Source organism: Macaca thibetana, chromosome 6 (assembly GCF_024542745.1).
Source record: "Macaca thibetana thibetana isolate TM-01 chromosome 6, ASM2454274v1, whole genome shotgun sequence".
NCBI classification, from domain to species: Eukaryota; Metazoa; Chordata; class Mammalia; order Primates; family Cercopithecidae; genus Macaca; species Macaca thibetana.
Window position 1 is genome coordinate 41,181,992 of NC_065583.1, and position 21,029 is coordinate 41,203,020.

The 21,029-nt window shown below is 39.9% G+C and overlaps 2 protein-coding genes and 1 non-coding gene across 19 annotated transcripts in view; 2 read left to right on the forward strand and 1 right to left on the reverse strand.

Moving 5' to 3' along the window:
* PFDN1 (prefoldin subunit 1) overlaps positions 1-21,029 on the forward strand; it is a 381,910-nt gene that overhangs the window by 83,308 nt on the left and 277,573 nt on the right. The window lies entirely within an intron of this gene.
* The window catches only part of ANKHD1 (ankyrin repeat and KH domain containing 1), a 142,822-nt gene that overhangs the window by 7,641 nt on the left and 114,152 nt on the right, over positions 1-21,029 (reverse strand). For 8 of the 16 annotated variants that reach the window (XM_050794974.1, XM_050794961.1, XM_050794973.1 and 5 more), the window contains 10 exons: positions 19,491-19,665; positions 17,302-17,749; positions 16,668-16,814; positions 15,089-15,238; positions 13,314-14,926; positions 7,535-7,711; positions 5,486-5,737; positions 4,822-4,997; positions 4,015-4,179; positions 506-615 (listed from right to left, as the gene is read on the reverse strand). In XM_050794974.1, coding sequence (XP_050650931.1) covers positions 506-615; positions 4,015-4,179; positions 4,822-4,997; positions 5,486-5,737; positions 7,535-7,711; positions 13,314-14,926; positions 15,089-15,238; positions 16,668-16,814; positions 17,302-17,749; positions 19,491-19,665 — 3,413 coding nt within the window. Of the gene's footprint in view, positions 1-505; positions 616-3,248; positions 3,740-4,014; positions 4,180-4,821; positions 4,998-5,485; positions 5,738-7,534; positions 7,712-13,313; positions 14,927-15,088; positions 15,239-16,667; positions 16,815-17,301; positions 17,750-19,490; positions 19,666-21,029 lie in introns of those variants that run through there. The other 8 variants (XM_050794962.1, XM_050794960.1, XM_050794968.1 and 5 more) reach the window with 6 other exon arrangements.
* On the forward strand, positions 15,684-15,756 carry LOC126957776 (small nucleolar RNA SNORD45). The gene has a single exon (XR_007726944.1). It is a non-coding gene; the product is annotated as a small nucleolar RNA SNORD45 (small nucleolar RNA).

A 21,029-nucleotide genomic window follows, 5' to 3' on the forward strand; every position in this document is an offset into this window, starting at 1 on the left:
GAGTGCAGTGGTGTGATCTCGGCTCACTGCAAGCTCTGCCTCCTGGGTTCACACCATTCTCCTGCCTCAGCTTCCCGAGTAGCTGGCACCCGCCACCACACCTGGCTAATTTTTTATATTGTTAGTAGAGATGGGGTTTCACTGTGTTAGCCAGGATTGTCTCGATCTCCTGACCTTGTGATCCGCCTGCCTCAGCCTCCCAGAGTGCTGGGATTATAGGCGTAAGCCACCATGCCCGGCCAACTTTTGTATTTTTAGTAGAGACAGGGTTTCACCATGTTGCCCAAGATGGTCTCAAACTGCTGACTTCAGGTGATCCACCCACCTCGGCCTCCCAAAGTGCTGGGATTACAAGCGTGAGCCACCATGCCCGGCCTCCCCTTCTATAAGTTAACTAAAACTGAGGATGGTTCTCTCTTGCACAGTTTTGGGATTGGGAGGAGGACTTGGCCAGAATCTACGTGAAGAGAGGGAAACCATAGTTCCAAGTCCTAAAATGTCTTACCTCTGATTAGGAGAGGCCACCATCGGCCGTCCAATTCTCTTCTTTGGTCTGGTTAGCTGAGGTGATGGGATTTCCCCTTTGAGAGCAGGGACTGAAGGAAGCAGACTGGCCTATAAAAGGGCAAGTCAGCACACTGTAGCCACAATAGGTTTAAAGGGTCTTAAAACATCAATAATTTTATTGGTAGCGGAATTTTATTACATTGAACACAAGCTGAAATAAGTGGGTCCAGAAACCTTGATGATATAGTTTCATTCCTATAGTTTCATTTCACTGGGTTTGATCTATACCTTAGCAGGATGTTTCTTCGTGACTTGAAGGCTCACTAAAGATGTGCAAGGTCTTCTACCTCCACTAAAATCTCAATACTGGCCCCCATAATAATGGCAGGATTTATTTCGATTCCTTATCAGAACCAATGCTAGGGGCTCTCTAACTTCAGCACTGTAAACAATCTAATTGCTTCTAATATTTCCATATCTTATATTCTTATTCACAAGAAGAAATCCTGTGTTAGAACTAGAAGACTCTTGAGTTCAATTTCAGATGAGAAAAGTGAAGCCCAGAAAGGTGAGATGATTTGCCTAAGGCCATAAAGCTTCAAGTGGCAGAAATGAAAATAGAATTTAGGCTCTGACTACTGTTCCACTGTACCCATGCTGTCTCCTCCCATATCCCTTATATATTTTGAAAGTAATTAAGTTCTTACCTGAGCTAGGTTTTATCCAAATGTTCAGGTTGGTAAAATAGCAGTAAAGTAGTGCCAGGAAGAGGCAGGCAGAGGAAGAAGAGATTTAGCAGGCGAAATGAGGTTGGGAGCAGGCTACTGGGATCCAAATAGTCAGAAAGAAAGGAAGGAAGTGCTGGTAAGAGGGAAGGGAGGAGCGTATCCTAAAGAACTACTCCCAACTGCACAACTGTTGTTTTCCTCCCAATTTTCCTAGGGATTCCTCATAATTATCTCCTTTCTCTTCATAAATTCTAGTTACTGACCTGAAATAAAATTTCTCATTTGGTTGTCCTCAAGGTGCGGAATATGGACTTAAGGGCTCCTCCAGACAATTCAAATGTATTGTAGACAGTTAAGATAGAATAAAACTCACCTTTTTGTCTCACTGAATAATTTATTTAGTATTATTTCTCACTAGTATATATTTCATCAAGAGTAGTTTCATTCATTTCACCAATTTTAGGTGATTATTCTTGTTGCTGTTAATGTTAAGTGGAAACAGCAAGATATACAAGTGATCCAATGAGTCTTTTGTGCCCCACCCAACTGCCCCCACAAAGGTCAAGGGGCCCCTTAATGATACTTGATGTGGTTATCAATCACTACAGAGTAGTAGCTTCAATATAAACAAAACTTTCAAAATCCATTCAAAACACAAAATAAGACATAAGCTTAATTAAGGAAGGTTTTCTCATATGTAAGGTGATATAGAAGATAAAAGAAGCAGGTATATCTGACACAGATCAAACATAGTGTGCCTGATGTGGTCCTAGCTTTAGGACCTGGGCAGAGAAAATTAAGAATTCCTGTTGGCATGAGTGTAGAAAGGTGCTGCTAACATAGTTCTGTCCCTAGTTACTACTTTTTTTCTGTGCATCCGTCTTTGCCTTGATATGAGTTTTGGCTTCTCTATCAGCTCCAAACATTTTCTTGTTTTCTTTTCTGTATTGCCTATACTGAAAAATTCAGCTTTATTAAAACACAAGTAAGTTGATGACTATACTTTTCAGTGGGATAACTTTTCCTTCTCGGCATAGCCTATGGTTTGGCCAAAGCAGCCCATTCCAGGGTTCCTCTGTTTAGCTTGTTAAACATATTGATTCCATGCTTAGGGCCATGGAACTAAGTATTACTTAGTTACATGGAACTAAGTAAAATGTATGTAACTACATGTAAAACTTACAGAATTACTCACATATTTATAAACATTACTTTATATTATCTACATTATATACATTATAATGTAGATAATATATATAATATATAATATATAATTATATAATATGTAATATATTATATATAATAAAATGTAACATGTAACTTAGTTACATGTAACTACATGTAAAACTTACAGAATTACACATATTTATAAACATTATATTATATACATTATATACATTATAATGTATATTATATGTTATATAACATATTATATTATATATTATATATTATATATAATGTATATAGTATAATATATATACATTATAAACATTACTCGTCTAATTCAATAATACAACAGAACGATGGGAGTCACCTCCCTCTTATGTCCCAACTCATATAAAGCTTAAAATATCTATAACCGGATAAATCTTTCAGATAAAAAAGGTCAGGAAGCACAGAAGGAACCTGAAGTTGATAATTTGGGTGTCCCTACATTTGTTTAGTGTCATCTGATTTAAATCCAATTGTTCTTATTGACATTCTCAAGATCCACAGAGAAAAAACCTATCAGTGGCCTATCTGCTAGCTAAAGTCAGATAAGACACATTGCCAGAGCTTGAAACTTTCTCATATGTTAAAGGATACAGAAGACAACAAGGGAACAAGGAATGTTTAACACAGAATAAATAGGTAAATAGTCTTAAAAGTGCTTTTTCAAGGCAGTCTAAGAAGGGACTCAAGTGTTAAATGTGAGAAGCCTGTTACAAATATAGTATTAACCATCTGGTTCAATATAATGTGGATTGGGTGGTACCTGCATGACCACTGAAAGGATCACACCCCACTTCTAAAGACTGTTCATCTTTTTATTGAATATTCTGGTAAATATTTCACATTAATACAGGCTACATTACGTAGAGCCACTATATGACAAGAAATTTACTCAACTTTTTCCTTTTAAGTATGTAAACAATTATACATGTATTTATCACCCTAAAAGGTTGAAACATGTAATCAACTAATTCTCTTCTGCATACAAGTAGTATTCAGTATGTTTAGCCAAAAGCACTAAGGTCATATGATCTTAAGTTCAAAATGGCTAAACTAACCAGAGAACATAACCAGGTGGATAGGAAATCAATTTGTTCTTATACAATGGGCAATCAAATTTCCATTGCTAAAGCCTCAGAGAAAATTTCTTAGGCACATTAAAAAAAAATCCCCATGGTTCTTCCAAGGTCATAGGTTTCTTAAACAAGGCTAAAGAGTAAAGACCTTCTAACTTAGTTGACATATTTGAGATGCATGTTTCCAATATGAGGTGCCCACGTGCCAGGCCAAATCTGAAAAGGGGGAGGAAAAATTGGAATTTCTAATTAGGAATCTTTAGACAGTTACAAAATGAATATATAAATGCAATGGCAATTCACTGTTTCTGCCTAGGAAGAATACACATATATGAAATAAAGTGTTCAGTAGCATCATCTTGATATTGAAAAAGCAATCCAGATCGAAATGGTCAATTATGACTTTTGATATTCAATACTTATACTTCTCACAAAACAAAAAGAATGATGTGATAAATCTAAAAAATAAAAGAGCATTAAGCCCATTTTACCTGCTGGGCATCAGTGCATTCAGTTGAATTTTGGATAACTTTTATCATAGGGTTCCAAGCAGGATCTGGGTTGTGAAGTCCATTAAACAGAGGGCCTCCTGGAACATCAGCAAGCTGAGGATGAGAGGGTATTATGGTGCCTCCATACATGGAAATTGGCAGACCCTAAAACAGCAGGAAAAAAGATTTAATCATAAAATTACTATAAATCCCATAATAGCAGCTTAGACTTCTCTAATTTCCTCATTTAAAGAACTCCAAAAGATCCTATAAGTACAGTATGGCAGTGTTGAGAAAACAAAATGTTTATCTGCATCTGCAAGGCTTTTCAACAAAAAAGAAGAGAGAGAAAAAAACTAAATCCAACATGAAATCATCAGGACATTTCTCATATTTGATAAAAATAACCTCAACTAACTTTCCCATATTTTAGTTTCATGAATAAGCTTAAGCTAAGAAGAAAATGGGAACTCCACATGATTGCTTGCCAACATAAAGCTGTCAGAGCAGACAAGAAAGCATTAGTGAACTCATGGCCAGCTTTTAAGATGGGTAGAGGCCTCTCCCAAAGCTGCAGCAGCAGAACACAAACTGGCAAAACCCAAATCCCTCAGGTGTTTTCGGGGGATGGGGATATCTTCAGGATGAACTACTGTGGACAATGCTATGCACTCTTGAAATTGAGCAAAAGATCTAGCAAAGCCACAGAAACAAAAGAGAGCATTATTTCAATACAAAGTATTCCTTAACGTGACTACACTGGCTGACAAAGTGTCAAACAAGTTACAGTGATGTTTGTCAACTCACTTTAGAAAAATCCACAAAACCGCTTGCCATAGGCTGATGAAAAATGTTAGAGGGGGCTACCATTCCAGAATCATCTCTCTCCATTGGCTGATGTTGGGAGAATGTGCTTGGGTCTGATAATTGCTGATGCATTGGATGGTTCCCCATCACAGATTGCGACCAACCTGATAAGCCTTCTGGAAAGGATAATTGAAAACAAAGTTTTATATTTATTTGGATAAAACAACAAAACATTACTACTGTTATTACCAAACGTTACCAAATGTTATTGAAATCTTTCCTCTGAAGAGCTCAAAGCATATTTATCAGTCTTGCTAGCCAAAGAAACCAGTTCCTGAAAAACTAGGTAAAGTCCTCTGAATACTCCACTTTACCCTGTCTTTCAAAAGATTAAGTGCTGTCTGAAAGAACTCAAATGATTACTTAAGAGAGAAAGGACACACACTTTGAATCTTTTGTTTCTGATCAACTCTATGTATTACCTCAACCAATATTCCAGACTCTGAAATTGAATTAACTCCTCAAAGACATAAACACCCTTCCCTAATTGAGTGTTAAACAAAGGAACTAAGTTTTTTTTTGTTTTTCTAAGGAACTAAGTTTTACTGGCAAACCTACAACTTACTTAAGATATCCCTCCAGAGAGAGAGCAAGGCAATTGTACCTGACACAGCATTGACACCAAATGACCAGATTCCACTGTGTCCAACGGGAGCGACAAAACTGGTCCCCACCGGGGCTTGTGCAACAGACCCTCCTTGCCGAATTCGGGCCAGTCTCTCTGTTCCAATTGGGGGAGGTATCTTTCGATCCTGACTGGCACTGACTCCTTTTGGTTGGCCCAATGTTGGTGGGGCAGAAGTGGCTGAAAGAGGTGAAGATGATTCCGAAGAAACAGATGGAATAGGAGAGTCACCTGGTGGCAAAATATTTCTCTATTGTTTTATTACATATAAAAACTATAAGAATATGAGAAACCTTGTCGGAAAGATCTATTCCACAACATAGGTTCTGTAAAGAAATTTTCATTTTAAAAGAACATTCAAATAAAATATAATTTTATAAACATTATCCTATGCTACTTCTGCCTATAATAAGTATACAATAGTCTAAAAAATGTTTTCCCAACTGAACTAAACAATGCTAGAAAGGAAGCAGGACACATTTGCTTTTATTCTAGCTCTAAATAATCTTCTCAAAACATTATTGTCACTTTTTTTTTTTTGAGACAGAGTTTCGCTCTTGTTGCCCAGGCTGGAGTGCAATGGTGTGATCTCGGCTCACCACAACCTCTGCCTCCTGGGTTCAAGCGATTCTCCTGCCTCAGCCTCCCGAGTAGCTAGGATTACAGGCATGCACCACCTCACCCAGCTAATTTTGTATTTTCAGTAGAGACGGGGTTTCTCCATGTTGGTCAGGCTGGTCTCGAACTCCTGACCTCAGGTAATCTGCCCGTCTCAGCCTCCCAAAGTGCTGGGATTACAGATGTGTGCCACCGCGCCCGGCCACATTTTAAAATTAACTTAAATGTGGCAATATTTGCACAGTACCTAGCATATTTTCTAGAAAACATCTGGTGACCCTTTATACCTGTTAGTCTTTCTTTGTTCCCTTTCTACAGCCCTTTTTTTTTTTCTTTAAGGAAATAAGGTCAAACGTTAGCAAAGCATTATATGATTTTGATTCACAGCTTTGCTTCTTAATGGAACTCTTGGGTGATTTGGGTAATTTTCCTTGTCAAAAAAGTCAATACTGACTACCTCATGATGCTCATTAAAAAAAAAAAAAAAATCCAATTCTGTTCAATTCCACATACTTCATCTGTTCTAAACATTGAAATAAACAGAACGAAGGGGCCAGGCAGGTGGCTCACGCCTGTAATCTCAGCACTTTGGGAGGCTGAGGCAGGCGGATCACCCAAGGTTAGGAGTTTGAGACCAGCCTGGCCAATATAGTGAAACCCTGTCTCTACTAAAAATATAAAAATTAGCCAGGCATAGTGGCAGGCACCTGTAATCCCAGCTGCTCGGGAGGCTGAGGCAGGAGAATCGCTTGAGCCTGGGAGGCAGAAGGTGGAGTGAGCCAAGATCACGCTACCGCACTCCACCCAGAGCAACAGAGCAAGACACTGTCTCAATCAATCAATCAATCAATCAATCAATCAATAGAACAAAGGAATATTTTAACTTATTAAAGGCAATACAGTTTCATAAAATGTAAAAATACATGAGAAATCACACCAAACTGACCATATACATAAATTCAACTTCTTTCCAGATTTAAGAAATAATTTTATAACACTGCTTCCAAAGGGTCCTTTTGCAAAACTACTTGCAGTACCTGTTTTTTTTTTTTTTTTAAATAGGGACAGGGTCTTGCTGTTGCCCAGGCTGGTCACCAACTGCTGGGCTCAAGCGATCCTCTTGCCTAGGCCTCCCAAAGTGCTGGGATTATAGGTGTCAGCCACTGCACCCAGTCTAGTACCTCTTTTCTTGATCCAAGTTCTAGGGTAAAACATTTTTGGCTTGAAAGAATAATTCTCAAGTTTTCTATGCTACAAATGACTGACAATTTTTTCACATGACCACAGAACAAACCTTGGGCATCGTATACCATTTAGTTTACTAAAGTTACAACATGGTGTTATAGCTGAAATAAATGATTTAATAACTTATTCAAAACTCTTTGGGAAGAGTTCCGCCAGGATTCCTACATGAGTTTGAGGCGCTTGTCCAAGGATGGGGAGAAAAATGTTGTCTGTTGAAACTAGGAGTCCCAACAGGAGCTGGCCCTTGCAGGAAAACCCTTGTTCCTGGTATGCCGGAAAAACTTGTCAGAGGAGCAGAAGAGGAAGATGGGGAGCTGCCTGATGGGTCAATGGATGGTAACCCTGAAATAAAACAGGTCCAAGACATCCAATTAGCTAAAACTTTAAAATTGAAAGCTCAAGAAGACTTCCACCAAGGTGAGATAAGCTGTAAAAATAACCAAACAAATAAATAAAAGATAGCATGTGGCTCATTTTCATAGACCACAGCAAAAATAATCCATCTATGTGATACTGTATGGCCAAATCCATTTTTTTTCTTACAGTCCAGAAGAATATTGCCAAACAGCACTACATACAGAAAAATGGGCTCAATGTTTAAGAATGTCAGTCACCTGGAGTAATGTTCTAGATGAATCTCAAAGCTTTTAAATGGAAGGGATATGAAATGAGACTATGCTGTAACTAAGTAGTGCCTAACAATAACTTCTGCATTCCCTTTTGTAGTCAATCTCAAAGTACAGCTTTTCATCTATATAACTATAGTCATTTCCTACAGAAGATAAGTAACAAAATCTACCAATGTTTCCTTCCTCACAAGGAGGAAAAGCATACTACTAAGGATAATTTCAGCATTCTATCTGATAGAAAATATCAACAGTTGCAAAATATATCAAAGTTTCTATCTAGCTTGTATAAATCTGAACTTAGCCATCTTCTTAAACTCCATTACTTTCTCTGAAGAATGTATTAGGAAAAGAGGATGAAGGTCTGGAAAAGGATTATGGTTTCTTATTTCAGGAAAAAGATAGTTAATATCAACATTGATTGTCAAAATTTCTTTTAAGCAGGTCTCATTTTCAGTTTGATTTCCCCATCATTAAAAAAAATGACTTTGAGATGTAATTCACATACTATATAATTCACCCATTTAAAGTATATAATTCATTGGATTTTAGTATATTCACAGGATTATGCAACCATCACCACAATCAATGTTAGAACATTTTTGTCTCCCTTAAAAGAAACTCCATACGCATTACCTGTCATTCACTGGGTCCTCACCCTCATATTTCCATTTCTTTCTTTTTTTTTTTTTTGAGACAGAGTCTCGCTCTGTCAACCAAGCTGGAGTGCAGTGGTGCGATCTCGGCTCACTGCAAGCTCCGCCTCCTGGGTTCATGCCATTCTCCTGCCTCAGCCTCCCGAGTAGCTGGGACTACAGGCATCCACCACCACACCCGGCTAATTTTTTGTATTTTTAGTAGAGACGGGGTTTCCCCATGTTGGCTAGGATGAGCTCGATCTCCTGACCTTATGATCCGCCCACCTTGACCTCCCAAAGTGCTGGGATTACAGGCATAAGCCACTGCGCCTGGCCTCATATTTCCATTTCTAAGCAATCACTAATCTTTTGTCTCTATAGATTTGCCTACTCTGGACATGTGGGTAACTTAATGCATTTCCTACTTATTTCAGACTTTCATTATTGTGGTAGGCAACAGTAGGCAATTATTACTTTGTGCTTTCCTGGACAAAAAAAATTAAATTTTCTAGTGCTAACCAAAGTAGATGTTAGCAAAATCTAGAGGTAGTGAGAATACTGAATGTGGCTTTAAAAAGTCTGTAAGTAGGAAATGAATCATTTCTTTTGTTTTTTATTGAAATGAATAATTTTTATAATAACCTCGTTTTGTTTGTTTGTTTTTGTTTTGAGACAGGGTCTTGCTCTGTCACTCAGGCTAGAGTGCAGTGGTGTGATCACAGCTCACTGCAGCCTCAACTGCTGGGCTCAAGCAATCCTCTTGCCTAGCCCCACTGAGTAGCTGGGACTACAAACGTGTGCCACCACACTGAGCTAATTTTTTTTTTTTTTTTAGATGGAGTCTTGCTCTGTCACCCAGGCTGGAGTCCAGTGGCGTGATCTTGGCTCACTGCAAGCTCTGCCTCCTGGGTTCACGCCATTCCCCTGCCTCAGCCTCCAGAGTAGCTGGGACTACAGGTGACCGCCACCACGCCCGGCTAATTTTTTTGTGTTTTAAGTAGAGACAGGGTTTCACCATGTTAGCCAGGATGGTCTCGATCTCCTGACCTCATGATCCGCCCGCCTCGGCCTCCCAAAGTGTTGGGATTACAGGCGTGAGCCACCGCACCTGGCCCCACTCTGAGCTAAGTTTTTAATTTATTTTTTATCGAGATAGGGTCCCACTATGCTGCCCAGGGTGGTCTCGAACTCCTGGGTTCAAGTGATCCTCCTGACTTGGCCTTCCAAAGTACTCAAATTACAGATGTGAGCCACTACACCTGGCCACTGTCAATATTTTTACAGTGAAATCTGTCAGTCTTTTGTAAAGATCATGATAGCCTTTTTTTTTTTGGAGACAGAATCTCGCTCTGTTGCCCAGGCTGAGTACAGTGGCACAATCTCGGCTCACTGAAACCTCTGCCTCCCAGGTTCAAGCAATTCTCCTGCCTCAGCCTACCGAGTAGCTGGGATTACAGGCACCCACCACCATGCCTGGCTAAATTCAGTATGTTTGGTAGAGACGGGGGTTTCCCCATGTTGGCCAGGCTGGTCTTGACCTCCTGACTTCAAGTGATCCACCCCATTCAGCCTCCCAAAGTGCTGGGATTACAGGTGTGAGCCACCATACCCAGCTGATAATGACAGCTTTTAAAGATCATGATGTGCATTTTAGGGACATAAATGTAGATGCCACATAAATGTACTTTTTATTAGCTTTACTGAGATTTAATTCACAAACCATATAATTTACTCATTTGAAGTTATACTATTCAGTAGCTTTTTGTATATTCACAGAATTGTGCATTCATGACCACATCAATTTTAGAACATTTCTGTTATCCTAAAAAGAAACTCTGAAGCTGAGCATGGTGGCTCACACCCGCAATCATATCTCTTTGGCATGCCAAGGTAGAATAAGTGCTTGAAGCCCAGGAGGTTGAGGCTTCAATGAGCCATGATCACGCCACTGCACTCGAGCCTGGGCAACAGAGTGAGGCCCTGTCTTTAAAAAAAAAAAAAAAAGAAAAGAAAAGAAAAGAAAAGGAAATTCTGCACTCCTAAGCTATCACCTACCCTCCAATCATCCCTTCATTCTAGGTAACCACTAATCTACTTTCTGTCTCTATGGATTTGCTAATCTGGATGTTTCACATAAATAGAATCATAAAATAAACATCTGGTCTTTTGTGACTGGCTTCTTTCATTTAGTAAAATGTTTTCAAAGTTCATCCATATTATAGCATGAATCAGTACTTTTTTTTTTTTTTTTTTTTTTTTTTTTGAGACTGAGTCTTGCTCCGTCGCCAGGCTGGAGTGCAGTGGCGCAATCTCAGCTCACTGCAAACTCCACCTCCCATGTTCAAGTGATTCCCCTGCCTCAGCCTCCTGAGTAGCTGGGACTACAGGAGAGCACCACCACACCCAGCTAATGTTTTGTATTTTAGTAGAGACAGGGTTTTACCATGTTGGCCAGGCTGGTCTCGAACTCCTGACCTCATGATCCGTCCACCTTGGCCTCCCAAAGTGCTGGGATTATAGGCGTGAGCCACCACGCCCGGCCCTTTATTTCTTTTTATACCAAATACAAAATATTATGTTCTATAGATATACCACATTTTGTTTATCTGCTTGTCAGTTAATGAACATTCGGTTGTTTCTACATTTTGGCTATTATGAATAATGTTGCTATGAACATTGGTTTTTCTATAGACATATATCTTCCCTAGGAGTAGAATAATGGGATCATATGATCATTCATGTCTAACTTTCTGAGGAACTGTGAAACTGTTTTTCCAAAGCAGATGTACCATTTTACATTCCTACCTACCGTGTGTGATGGTTTCAATTGTCTCTATATCTTTCCCCATCTTCTTAAGTATTACTATTTTTTTTTTTTTTCTGACAGTCTCTTTTGTTCTGGCTAGAGTGCTGTGGCATGATTTCAGCTTACTGCAACCTCCGTCTTCTGGGTTCAAGTGATTCTTGTGCCTCAGCCTTGCAAGTAGCTGGGACTACAGACCTGCACCATCATGCCCGGCTATTTTTTATATTTTTAGTAGAGACGGGGTTTCACCATATTGGCCAGGCTGTTCTCAAACTCCTGACCTCATGTAAACCCCTCGCCTCAGCTTCCCAAAGTGCTGGGATTGCAGGCATGAACCACCAAGCTCAGTCAGTATTACTACCTCTTACCTGAAAACTAGGAAAGTAAACTATATCCATGAAAAGAGCATCAACAAAAGAAACCATACAAGCAGTTAAGAAATGGGGCCAAGCTTATTAATCCCAGGACCTAGAAGGAAGGTCAAGGATTAATGCTTTCTATCACATCCTGGGTACTGGCAATGAGCTCTTCTTTCACCCTGAGGCTTCTCAAATTCTATACTACTTTCCCCAAATGAAAAGTCATAATATATGCCTATTTACAGAGAGGAAGGGAAAAAAATTTAGAGAATATTTTGGACCACAGATAGCCATATGCAGCCTTCTATTTCTATTTGAAATACAATATAACAACTATATTTTCCTGAATAGACAAGTAAATGGAAACATATCTGAAATGAAAGCTAAGGCTATGCCATATTCATAACTCACAAATAATTTTAAACAACATTGATCAGTTTATAATTAGCAACAAGGTAGCATGGGATATGGGGCAGTTTTCCAACTGGAAGAGAAATGCTAAGAGGCAATAGTGCCACATTCTGGGTCAGTCATATTTTTAATTTGTTTTTCAGAACACTGCAGATTAGACTAAAATTTGGCTCTTAAACTACAGAAAATAGATTCTGGTTCTCCAAATATCTCCAAGCCAAAACTGACCTCAAATCTGTCTATATATTTCTCATAATGCCTCAGCAGCTAATTTATAATTTCAAAGAAGCAATAGCTAAATCTATGTTGGTCTTTCAAAAGTAAGAGCCTATAAATGACTGGGTCTCTTCAAATAGCTGTATCTAGGCTGGGCGCAGTGGCTCATGCCTGTAATCCTAGCACTTTGGGAGGCCAAGGCAGGCGGATATTGCCTGACCTCAGGAGTTCGAGACCAGCCTGGGCAACATGGCGAAACCCTGTCTACTAAAAATACAAAAAATTAGCCGGGCATGGTGGCGCATGCCTGTAGTCCCAGCTACTTGAGAGGCTGAGGCACGAGAAATGCTTGAGCCTAGGAGGTGGAGGTAGAAGTGAGCTGAGACTGGGCCACTGCACTCCAGCCTGGGTGACAGAGTGAGACCCTGTCTCAAAAAAATAAAACAAAATAATAAAAATAAAAAATAAAATACATAAAAAACGAATAGCTACACCTAAAATAAACAACACAGAGTACTAGTAAACAATGCAAATTATGAACTGGTGCCTAAACACCTTTGCAACTTCAATTTTTTAAATCTAAGAAATGCAAACAATCACTATGATTTTTTTAAAGTCTGTAAATTTGGAATCCTTGAAACATCCCTGGAATTTTTTTTTTATTAACATGAATAGACACCAATTTTATTAATACGAATAGACACCAAGAAAATGGACTTACACCATGGTGTAACTCCCTTACTATGAGGGACAGAAAGATCATAGAGAGAATCTAAAGCAGCTCATTATATGTGAGTGATTTACCTCTTGCTACTTTTTTTGTCCACTTAAGGTGAGATTAGGCCGTAGGCGCTCCAAACTGAACTGCAGCAATAGTTAATAACTTACCAACTGGACTAGTAGAAACTCGCTGGGAAGGTGGTCTGAAGCCAGGTGCCTTTGAGTTATCAGGATGCATGTTTTCCAAGTGTCCAAGCACTGAGTTACCCAGGAACGCTGACTGAACAGTGAAAGAGGCATCTGCAGCCACTCGTGAGGACAGTGGACCATCTCCCCAGCCCTGGTTAGATGGCACCTGACTACTATCAAAAAGACTGCTGAAGTGATTGAAAAGTGTGGCTGGGCCAAATGTAGGTGGCAAAGATTTATTTGCTGGGTTTATGTGCATCTGAGAACCATTCATAATGTTCACAGCTGAAGAAAGCTGCACTGTAGCTGGTGGGCCTTGAGGTGGTGTTAAAGTAACTGGATTTGTAACAAAAATAGACTGGGGATCCTGGTGAATAGTTGCATTTGGTACCATGGAGTAAAAAGAACCTCTGGGCTGCATTCGATGAGAAACTCGAGGTGCTGGTACAGCTAACTGAGGTAAATTACTGGTGTCCTGATTATCAGCAGCAACCATTCTGGGTGATGTCAAAGTCAATGGAGCAGGTTCTGAGTTAGATGCAAAAGGCATTGACATAGGACTTAAATCACACACACTGGATGGCTGTGCCTCCTCTTGTGTGTTACCGGAAGTAGGAGTGGGACTACTGGATGGGTGAGTTTCTGGAGCTCCCGGGGTGTTGCTGGCAGAGCTACTGCAACTGTTTGCAGCTGAAGATGGGGTACATAGGTTTGCCATGGGCTGGTCCTGTGTGGACACTTTCTCTTTGGTGGGTGGCACAGCAGAGAAAGACTCCATCTTTTGTGAAGAAAGCTGTGCTTGAGAAGTACTTGCAGGTAGAAATGTGGTAGGAGCTTGCCCGCTAGTGATAGGTGCAGAGGAGACAGAAGGCAGGGAACTACAAGTGCTTGTCACAGAAGAAATCACTGTTGCTGGAGGACTCGTCTTAGGCACACAGGCAAACAACTGCTTTCTGACTGATGAAGGAGTCCGGGTATTAGTCACACACAGTTGCTGATTGGCAGCAACTACAGAAGAGACAGTGATAGGACAACTGGCAGTAGCTAGTCCAGCAGACTCTGAGGGTAAAACAGTCCCGTTCTGGTTAGGTAGACGGCTTGTGTTATTATGCTTTGGAGAGCTATTTGTGTTGCCAGGATTCACAGGTCTCACTGGGAATGGTCCCCACGTGTTAGGAGAAGGTGAGAAGGTTCCTCCAAACTGGGCCATGGGTAAGCGAGGATGCCGAATCTGCTGCATAGTTTGAGCAGCCAGCAGGGCAAAATGAGGGTGAGGATAAGCTAAGGGTAGAGAAACTGGGAAAGAAGAACGTACATTTGTTGGAACATTCTTATTAAGTTTATTAGCGGGCTGGAACGTAGATAATGTTGTTGCCTGTGAAGTTACAAGAGTTGGAGCACCCAAAGGAAATGCATTTTTACTGGAAGCTGCTGTGGTACCTACTCCAGATGAGAAGTTAGCATGAATTGATTTGGTGCTGGCAGGTGTTCTGATATGATTTTTAGGAATCAAGTCTTCCAGTTCCTTAGCAGGATCTTGAATGAGTGCATTGATTAGTTGAACTGCATATCTTGTTGATTCTGTGCCACCCCTGGGGGAAAAAAAAACAGAAACAAGACCAAAAACATTAAAAAAAGAAAACAAACAGGTAATCTTAACCATCAAATAAAGTTCTTAATTATACCATACCTAACAAAGGTATGCTTCTTATAATTTCTACTCAGAACTAGCAGTATACATTTTGCACAATTACCTTATTGTGATCATTCTCTCGCCATTCTTATCTTTTTGTTTATCCACATCAATATGGGCACCAGTAACATCTTGTATTGCAGTGATGTTGCATCCTCCTCTTCCCATTATCCTGGACACCACTGAGGCTGGAACAGACAATTTCTTTGACCTATAAAATGAAGAATACACATGAACTTATGAAATTAAATGTCTCTTTATTAAAAAAGATGTCTCAGTAAGTATGTTCATGGACATTTTGTAGAATAACATTTCTCAAATGCTAAAGAGGAAATTATTAAAAGTTTTTATTTTAGAAACTGATCTCTTGTAATATTGAATTGAATTTAGTAAAGTTAAAAATTACATTGCCTCTGCAGTTTCAGAGAACCTAACTTTAAAAATTATACTGCCATTTAAAACAAAAATTATATTTAAATCACTCACAATATAAGCATTCAAATCTGCCCAAAATAATACACATCAACTAAACTACAATGACCCTGTTAAAATAGTGAATACCGTATTATTAAAATCCACACAGAATAACCATGCTAGCTTATTCATTTTAAACCAGTATCAACAGCTCATACTTAGCAACAAAAAATAAAGCTTCAGGTCAATGATGAGCTGACATGTATTCTGAATCTAAAGTTGATTATTAGTACTTTAGTTCTAGAATTAGACATGAGAAAGAAAAAAAGAAAGAGAAAGGCTTTACATTTGAACTACATAAAAAGCAACTCAGGTTACCCAAAAAGCCAAAATTTCTTTTCTTTTTTTTTTTTTTTTTTTTTGAGACGGAGTCTCGCGCTGTGTCACCCAGGCTGGAGTGCAGTGGCGCGATCTCGGCTCACTGCAAGCTCCGCCTCCCAGGTTCACGCCATTCTCCTGCCTCAGCCTCCGAGTAGCTGGGACTACAGGCGCCCGCCACCACGCCCGGCTAGTTTTTTGTATTTTTAGTAGAGACGGGGTTTCACCATGTTAGCCAGGATGGTCTCGATCTCCTGACCTCGTGATCCACCCGCCTCGGCCTCCCAAAGTGCTGGGATTACAGGCTTGAGCCACCGCGCCCGGCCCAAAATTTCTTGTGTCATATAAAATATGCATGCAAAATTTATACACTGCTTCTAATTTTACTTTAGCATATTCTGGATTTAGTGTGGCAATGCAGTTTAAAATAATGACTACATTCAAATTATTCATTAATTAACTAGGTAGCCATCTCACATGAGAAAGGGAAAATACATGCAAGTTAAAAAGATGGCCGGGCGCGGTGGTTCAAGCCTGTAATCCCAGCACTTTGGGAGGCCAAGACGGGTGGATCACGAGGTCAGGAGATCGAGACCATCCTGGCTAACACGATGAAACCACGTCTCTACTAAAAAATACAAAAAACTAGCTGGGCGAGGTGGCGCGCGCCTGTAGTCCCGGCTACTCGGGAGGCTGAGGCAGGAGAATGGCGTGAACCTGGTAGGCGGAGCTTGCAGTGAGCGGAGATCCGGCCACTGCACTCCAGCCTGGGCGACAGAGCGAGACTCCGTCTCAAAAAAAAAAAAAAGAAAAAAGAAAGTTAAAAAGATGGAACTAATTCTATTTACCTTCGTACAACTTCTTTCCACCCTTCTTCTCTTTTCTGACCCCTTTTAGGGCTAGTGAGATTCAGCTTTATGTTTGGAGAGCTTAATGGCAATGACACTGTCTTATAGCTGGTTGACAAGGAATTAGGATTCACTTCACCTTCAAGTCTAAGAAGAGACAAATAGCAAGTACAATAAAAGATAAGTTTTAAGATAGAAACTCAAGGGAATATTCCTTTATAGCCAGAGTTATGCTGAAATATTCGCATTAAACTTTGGCACATCAAATAATCAATGAGTCAGAAAAACAGAAATAGAGCAAAGAGCCCATCATTTATTTTAGTATTAAAATGGATTCAGATGCCAAAAATTAGACCAAAATCAATAAAAATGACATAGTTAGATAAAATCAAAGCATACAAATACTTTCAACTTCAGACTATGAATCCTATAAATATTTCTAATAATCTCATTTCCCAACTAGCACATGATCAAGAGGACATGGGTGAATTTCAGTTTTGAATATTGAAGACAGATAATGTGGTAGAATTCAATTGTTTAACACAACTTGTACTTGGATAATATACTTCAAATTCTTGTGCCAGGCATGAAGAAGGAAAGGTGCAGGTAGAGTTAACAAATCAGAAACATTTACCGTGTCTGAGTTTTGGAAGTAGCAGTACTTGTCTTTTCTTCTTGGGAATGAAGGAGCAGTGAGGGGTATTTAGAGGAATTCACATCCATCACAAAATTTAACTCTTGGCTTTTACCACCACTGCTACTCTCACTGTTGCAGTCTGTGCTGTCCAAGTTATCTGAATCACTATTCCCACCTGCACCACCACCTCTAGGTTCTCCATTTATTTTATTTTTATCTGCCTTTTGTTGGGCTAAAGACATATGTTGTTCTGGTAAAATTAAATGTGCTGTAGGAGGGGTTTCTTTTGTTTTGTTCTTCTTATTTTTCCGATTAGCGCTGGGAGTTGTCACCACGTTGGCCCGTTTTTTCCCAAACACATTTGTGAATGTTGCAGATGTTGCAGAGATTCCAATTGTGGTGGTGGTGGTTGCACTAGGAGGTTCTATGGGAACTTCTTGCTCCACTGAAATGGTTAAAAAGAATAAAAATCATACTGAGAGTCACAGATCTCAAAACAAATTCTGACAGAATATATTTGATAATTCATAATAATTCAGACTTTTACATCATATTTTCCTTTCACCAGTATTCACTAAGAAATAAAAAAATCTTTATTTATTCATTTTTTTGAGATGGAGTCTTGCTGTGTCGCCCAGGCTAGAATGGAGTGGTGCGATATCGGCTCACTGCAACCTCTGCCTCCCGGGTAGCTGGGACTACAGGCACACGCCACCATGCCCGGCTAATTTTTGTACTTTTAGTAGAGATGGGGTTTCACCATGTTGGCCAGGCCAGTCTCAAACTCCTGACCTTGTGATCCACCCGGCTTGGCCTCCCAAAGTGCTGGGATTACAGGCGTGAGCCACTGCACCCAGGTGAAATAAAGCAATCTTTTACTGTGGCCAGGCGCAGTGGCTCATGCCTGTAATTCCAGCACTTTGGGAGGCCAAGGCAGGTGGATTGATTACTTGAGCTCAGGAGTTCAAGACCAGCCTGGGCAACATAATGAAATCTTGTCTCTACAAAAAATACAAAAATTAGCTGGGGGTGGTGGTGCACACCTGTGGTCTCCGCTACTTGGGAGGCTGAGGTGGGAGGATCACCTGAACCTGGGGAGCAGAGGTTGCAGTGAGCCGAGATTGCGCCACTGCACTCCAGTCTGGGTGGCAGAGGGAGACCTCATCTCAAAAAAACACACAAAAAAAATCTTCACTGTTGTTAGCCTAATAAATAATTTACTATTATTTGTTGTTAGAACAAATATACAATATATTTTCTTGTCTAAGGTAGTATAGGACACACATATTAGCAATATTCTTAATATTCTTTTTTTTTTTTTTTTTGGCTCCTGTCACCCAGGCTGGAGTGCAATGGTGTGAACTTGGCTAACCACTTCCGCCTCCCGGGTTCAAGCAATTCTCCTGCCTTAGCCTCCTGAGTAGCTGGGATTACAGGCATGTGCCACCATGCCTGCAATGCCAGGCTAATTTTGTATTTTTTTTTTTTTTTAGTAGAGACGGGGTTTCACAGTATTGGTCAGGGTGGTCTCACACTCCTGACCTTGTGATCCGCTCTTGGCCTCCCAAAGTGCTGGGATTACAGGCATGAGCCACCACACCCGGCCCAATATTCTTAATATTCTTAATTCTAGTCTCATGAACCCAAACCACAATATAGTTTGAATTTAGGACACTTTTCAAATTGTATTTTAGAATTAGAATTCAAGTAGAACAAAATTATTTCCCTACTACAAGCACTGCCAGACAGTACAATAAATAACTCTTTGAGAGTACTAAACCCATCTCTACTGACATTTCAGGCCTCTATATCCTTGAGCCTGAATCTCAGCTAAAAATAAACTGAGAAACTGTACCTCTAATCAGTAGAGGAAGAGTTACAGAAGAATCTCAAAAAATGGTTGCAAACCTCTTACTATATTGCTTTTAGTATATATGCTATGTTTTACAAGGTGACTTAAATTACAACTGAATTTCTTCAAATTATGTGCTTGCTTTCTCCTTGTTTCTCTGTATTAATTTGCAATGCAAAACACTTAGAAATACTTACTATAAAAGTCATTGTCCATTTCAGATTAATAAAGTAATCAAATGTTTAACTAGAGTTAACTAGAGCAAAGAGCACTCAAAATGAAGTTGATAAACAAAGGAGAATTTTCTCATTAATTCAGATGGTTTGTTTCTCACCATCTTCATCATTCTCCTCTTCATCTTCATCCTCTGGTAGTTCTGAATTCTCCTTAGGTTTGTTTTCTTCATCTTCCTCCTGTTTCCTTTTCTGTTCCTCTTTTTTCTTTTTTCTCTTTTCTTTTCTTTTTTCTCTTTTAGCGGCAAGAGCCTGCTTTCTGCTCTCTTCTCTTGACTGCAAATAAAGCAGGTATATAATTTTACCAATAAGGCAGTAATGTAAAATAAAGAATGAAATGATATTTTTGTTTATGATACACAGGGATCTTCATGGATGTTATTCTCAAAACACATTTATAAATGCCATCAAGAAAAAATAAACTGGACGCTATCAAAATTAAAAACTTTTGTACTTCAGAGGAATCATCAAGAAAGTAAAAAATCAGCTGGGTGTGGTGGCTCACACCTGTAATCCCAGCACTTTGAGAGGCCAAGGTTGGTGGATCACCTGAGGTCAGGAGTTCGAGACTAATGTAGCCAACATGGTGAAACCCCATCTCTACTAAAAATACAAAAATTAGCTGGGTGTGCTAGCACGGACTTGTAGTCTCAGCTACTCGAGAGGCTGAGGCAGGACAATCACTTGAACCTGGGAGGCAGAGGTTGCAATGAGCCAAGATCATGCCACCACCGCACTCTAACCTGGGCGACAGAGTGAGACTGTCTCAAAAAAAAAAAAAAGGTAAAAAGTCAACCTATAAAATGGGACAAATATTTTTGCAAATCATACAACTGGTAAGGGACTTGTATCTATAATATATAAAAAAAATCTTACAACTCATGAATGAAGACAGTCCATTTAAAAAACAGATTATGAAAACATCAAGTTATATGCAGGCTGGGCGTGGTAGTTCATGCCTGTAATATAAGCACCTTGGGAGACTGAGGAGGAAAGACTGCTTGAGCCCAGGAGTTTGAGACCAGCCTGGGCAATATAGCAAGATCCCATCTCTGTAAAAAAATAAGAAAATTAGCCAGGCATGGTGACCTATGCCTGTAGTTCCAGCTACTTGGGAGGCAGGAGGATTGCATGTGCCCAGGAGTTTGAGGCTCTAGTGAGCTATAATCATGCCACTGCACTCAGCCTTGGCAACAGAGTAAGACCCTGTCTCTAAAAAAAAAAAAAAAAGAAAAAAATTAATTAAAAAAAATTCCAAATTATACATTTTAAATATACACAAATTTTTATTTGTCAAATATACCTCAATAAAACTATTTTTTAAAAACAGAAAAAGGAGGGCCGGGCCCGGTGGCTCACGCCTGTAATCCCAGCACTTTGGGAGGCCGAGGTGGGCGGATCACGAGGTCAGGAGATCGAGACCATCCTGGCTAACACGGTGAAACCCTGTCTCTACCAAAAATACAAAAAATTAGCCGGGCGTGGTGGAGGGCGCCTGTAGTCCCAGCTACTCTACCCAGGAGGCTGAGGCAGAAGAATGCCGTGAACCTGGGAGGCGGAGCTTGCAGTGAGCGGAGATCCGGCCACTGCACTCCAGCCTGGGCAACAGAGCCAGACTCTGTCTCAAAAAAAAAAAAAAA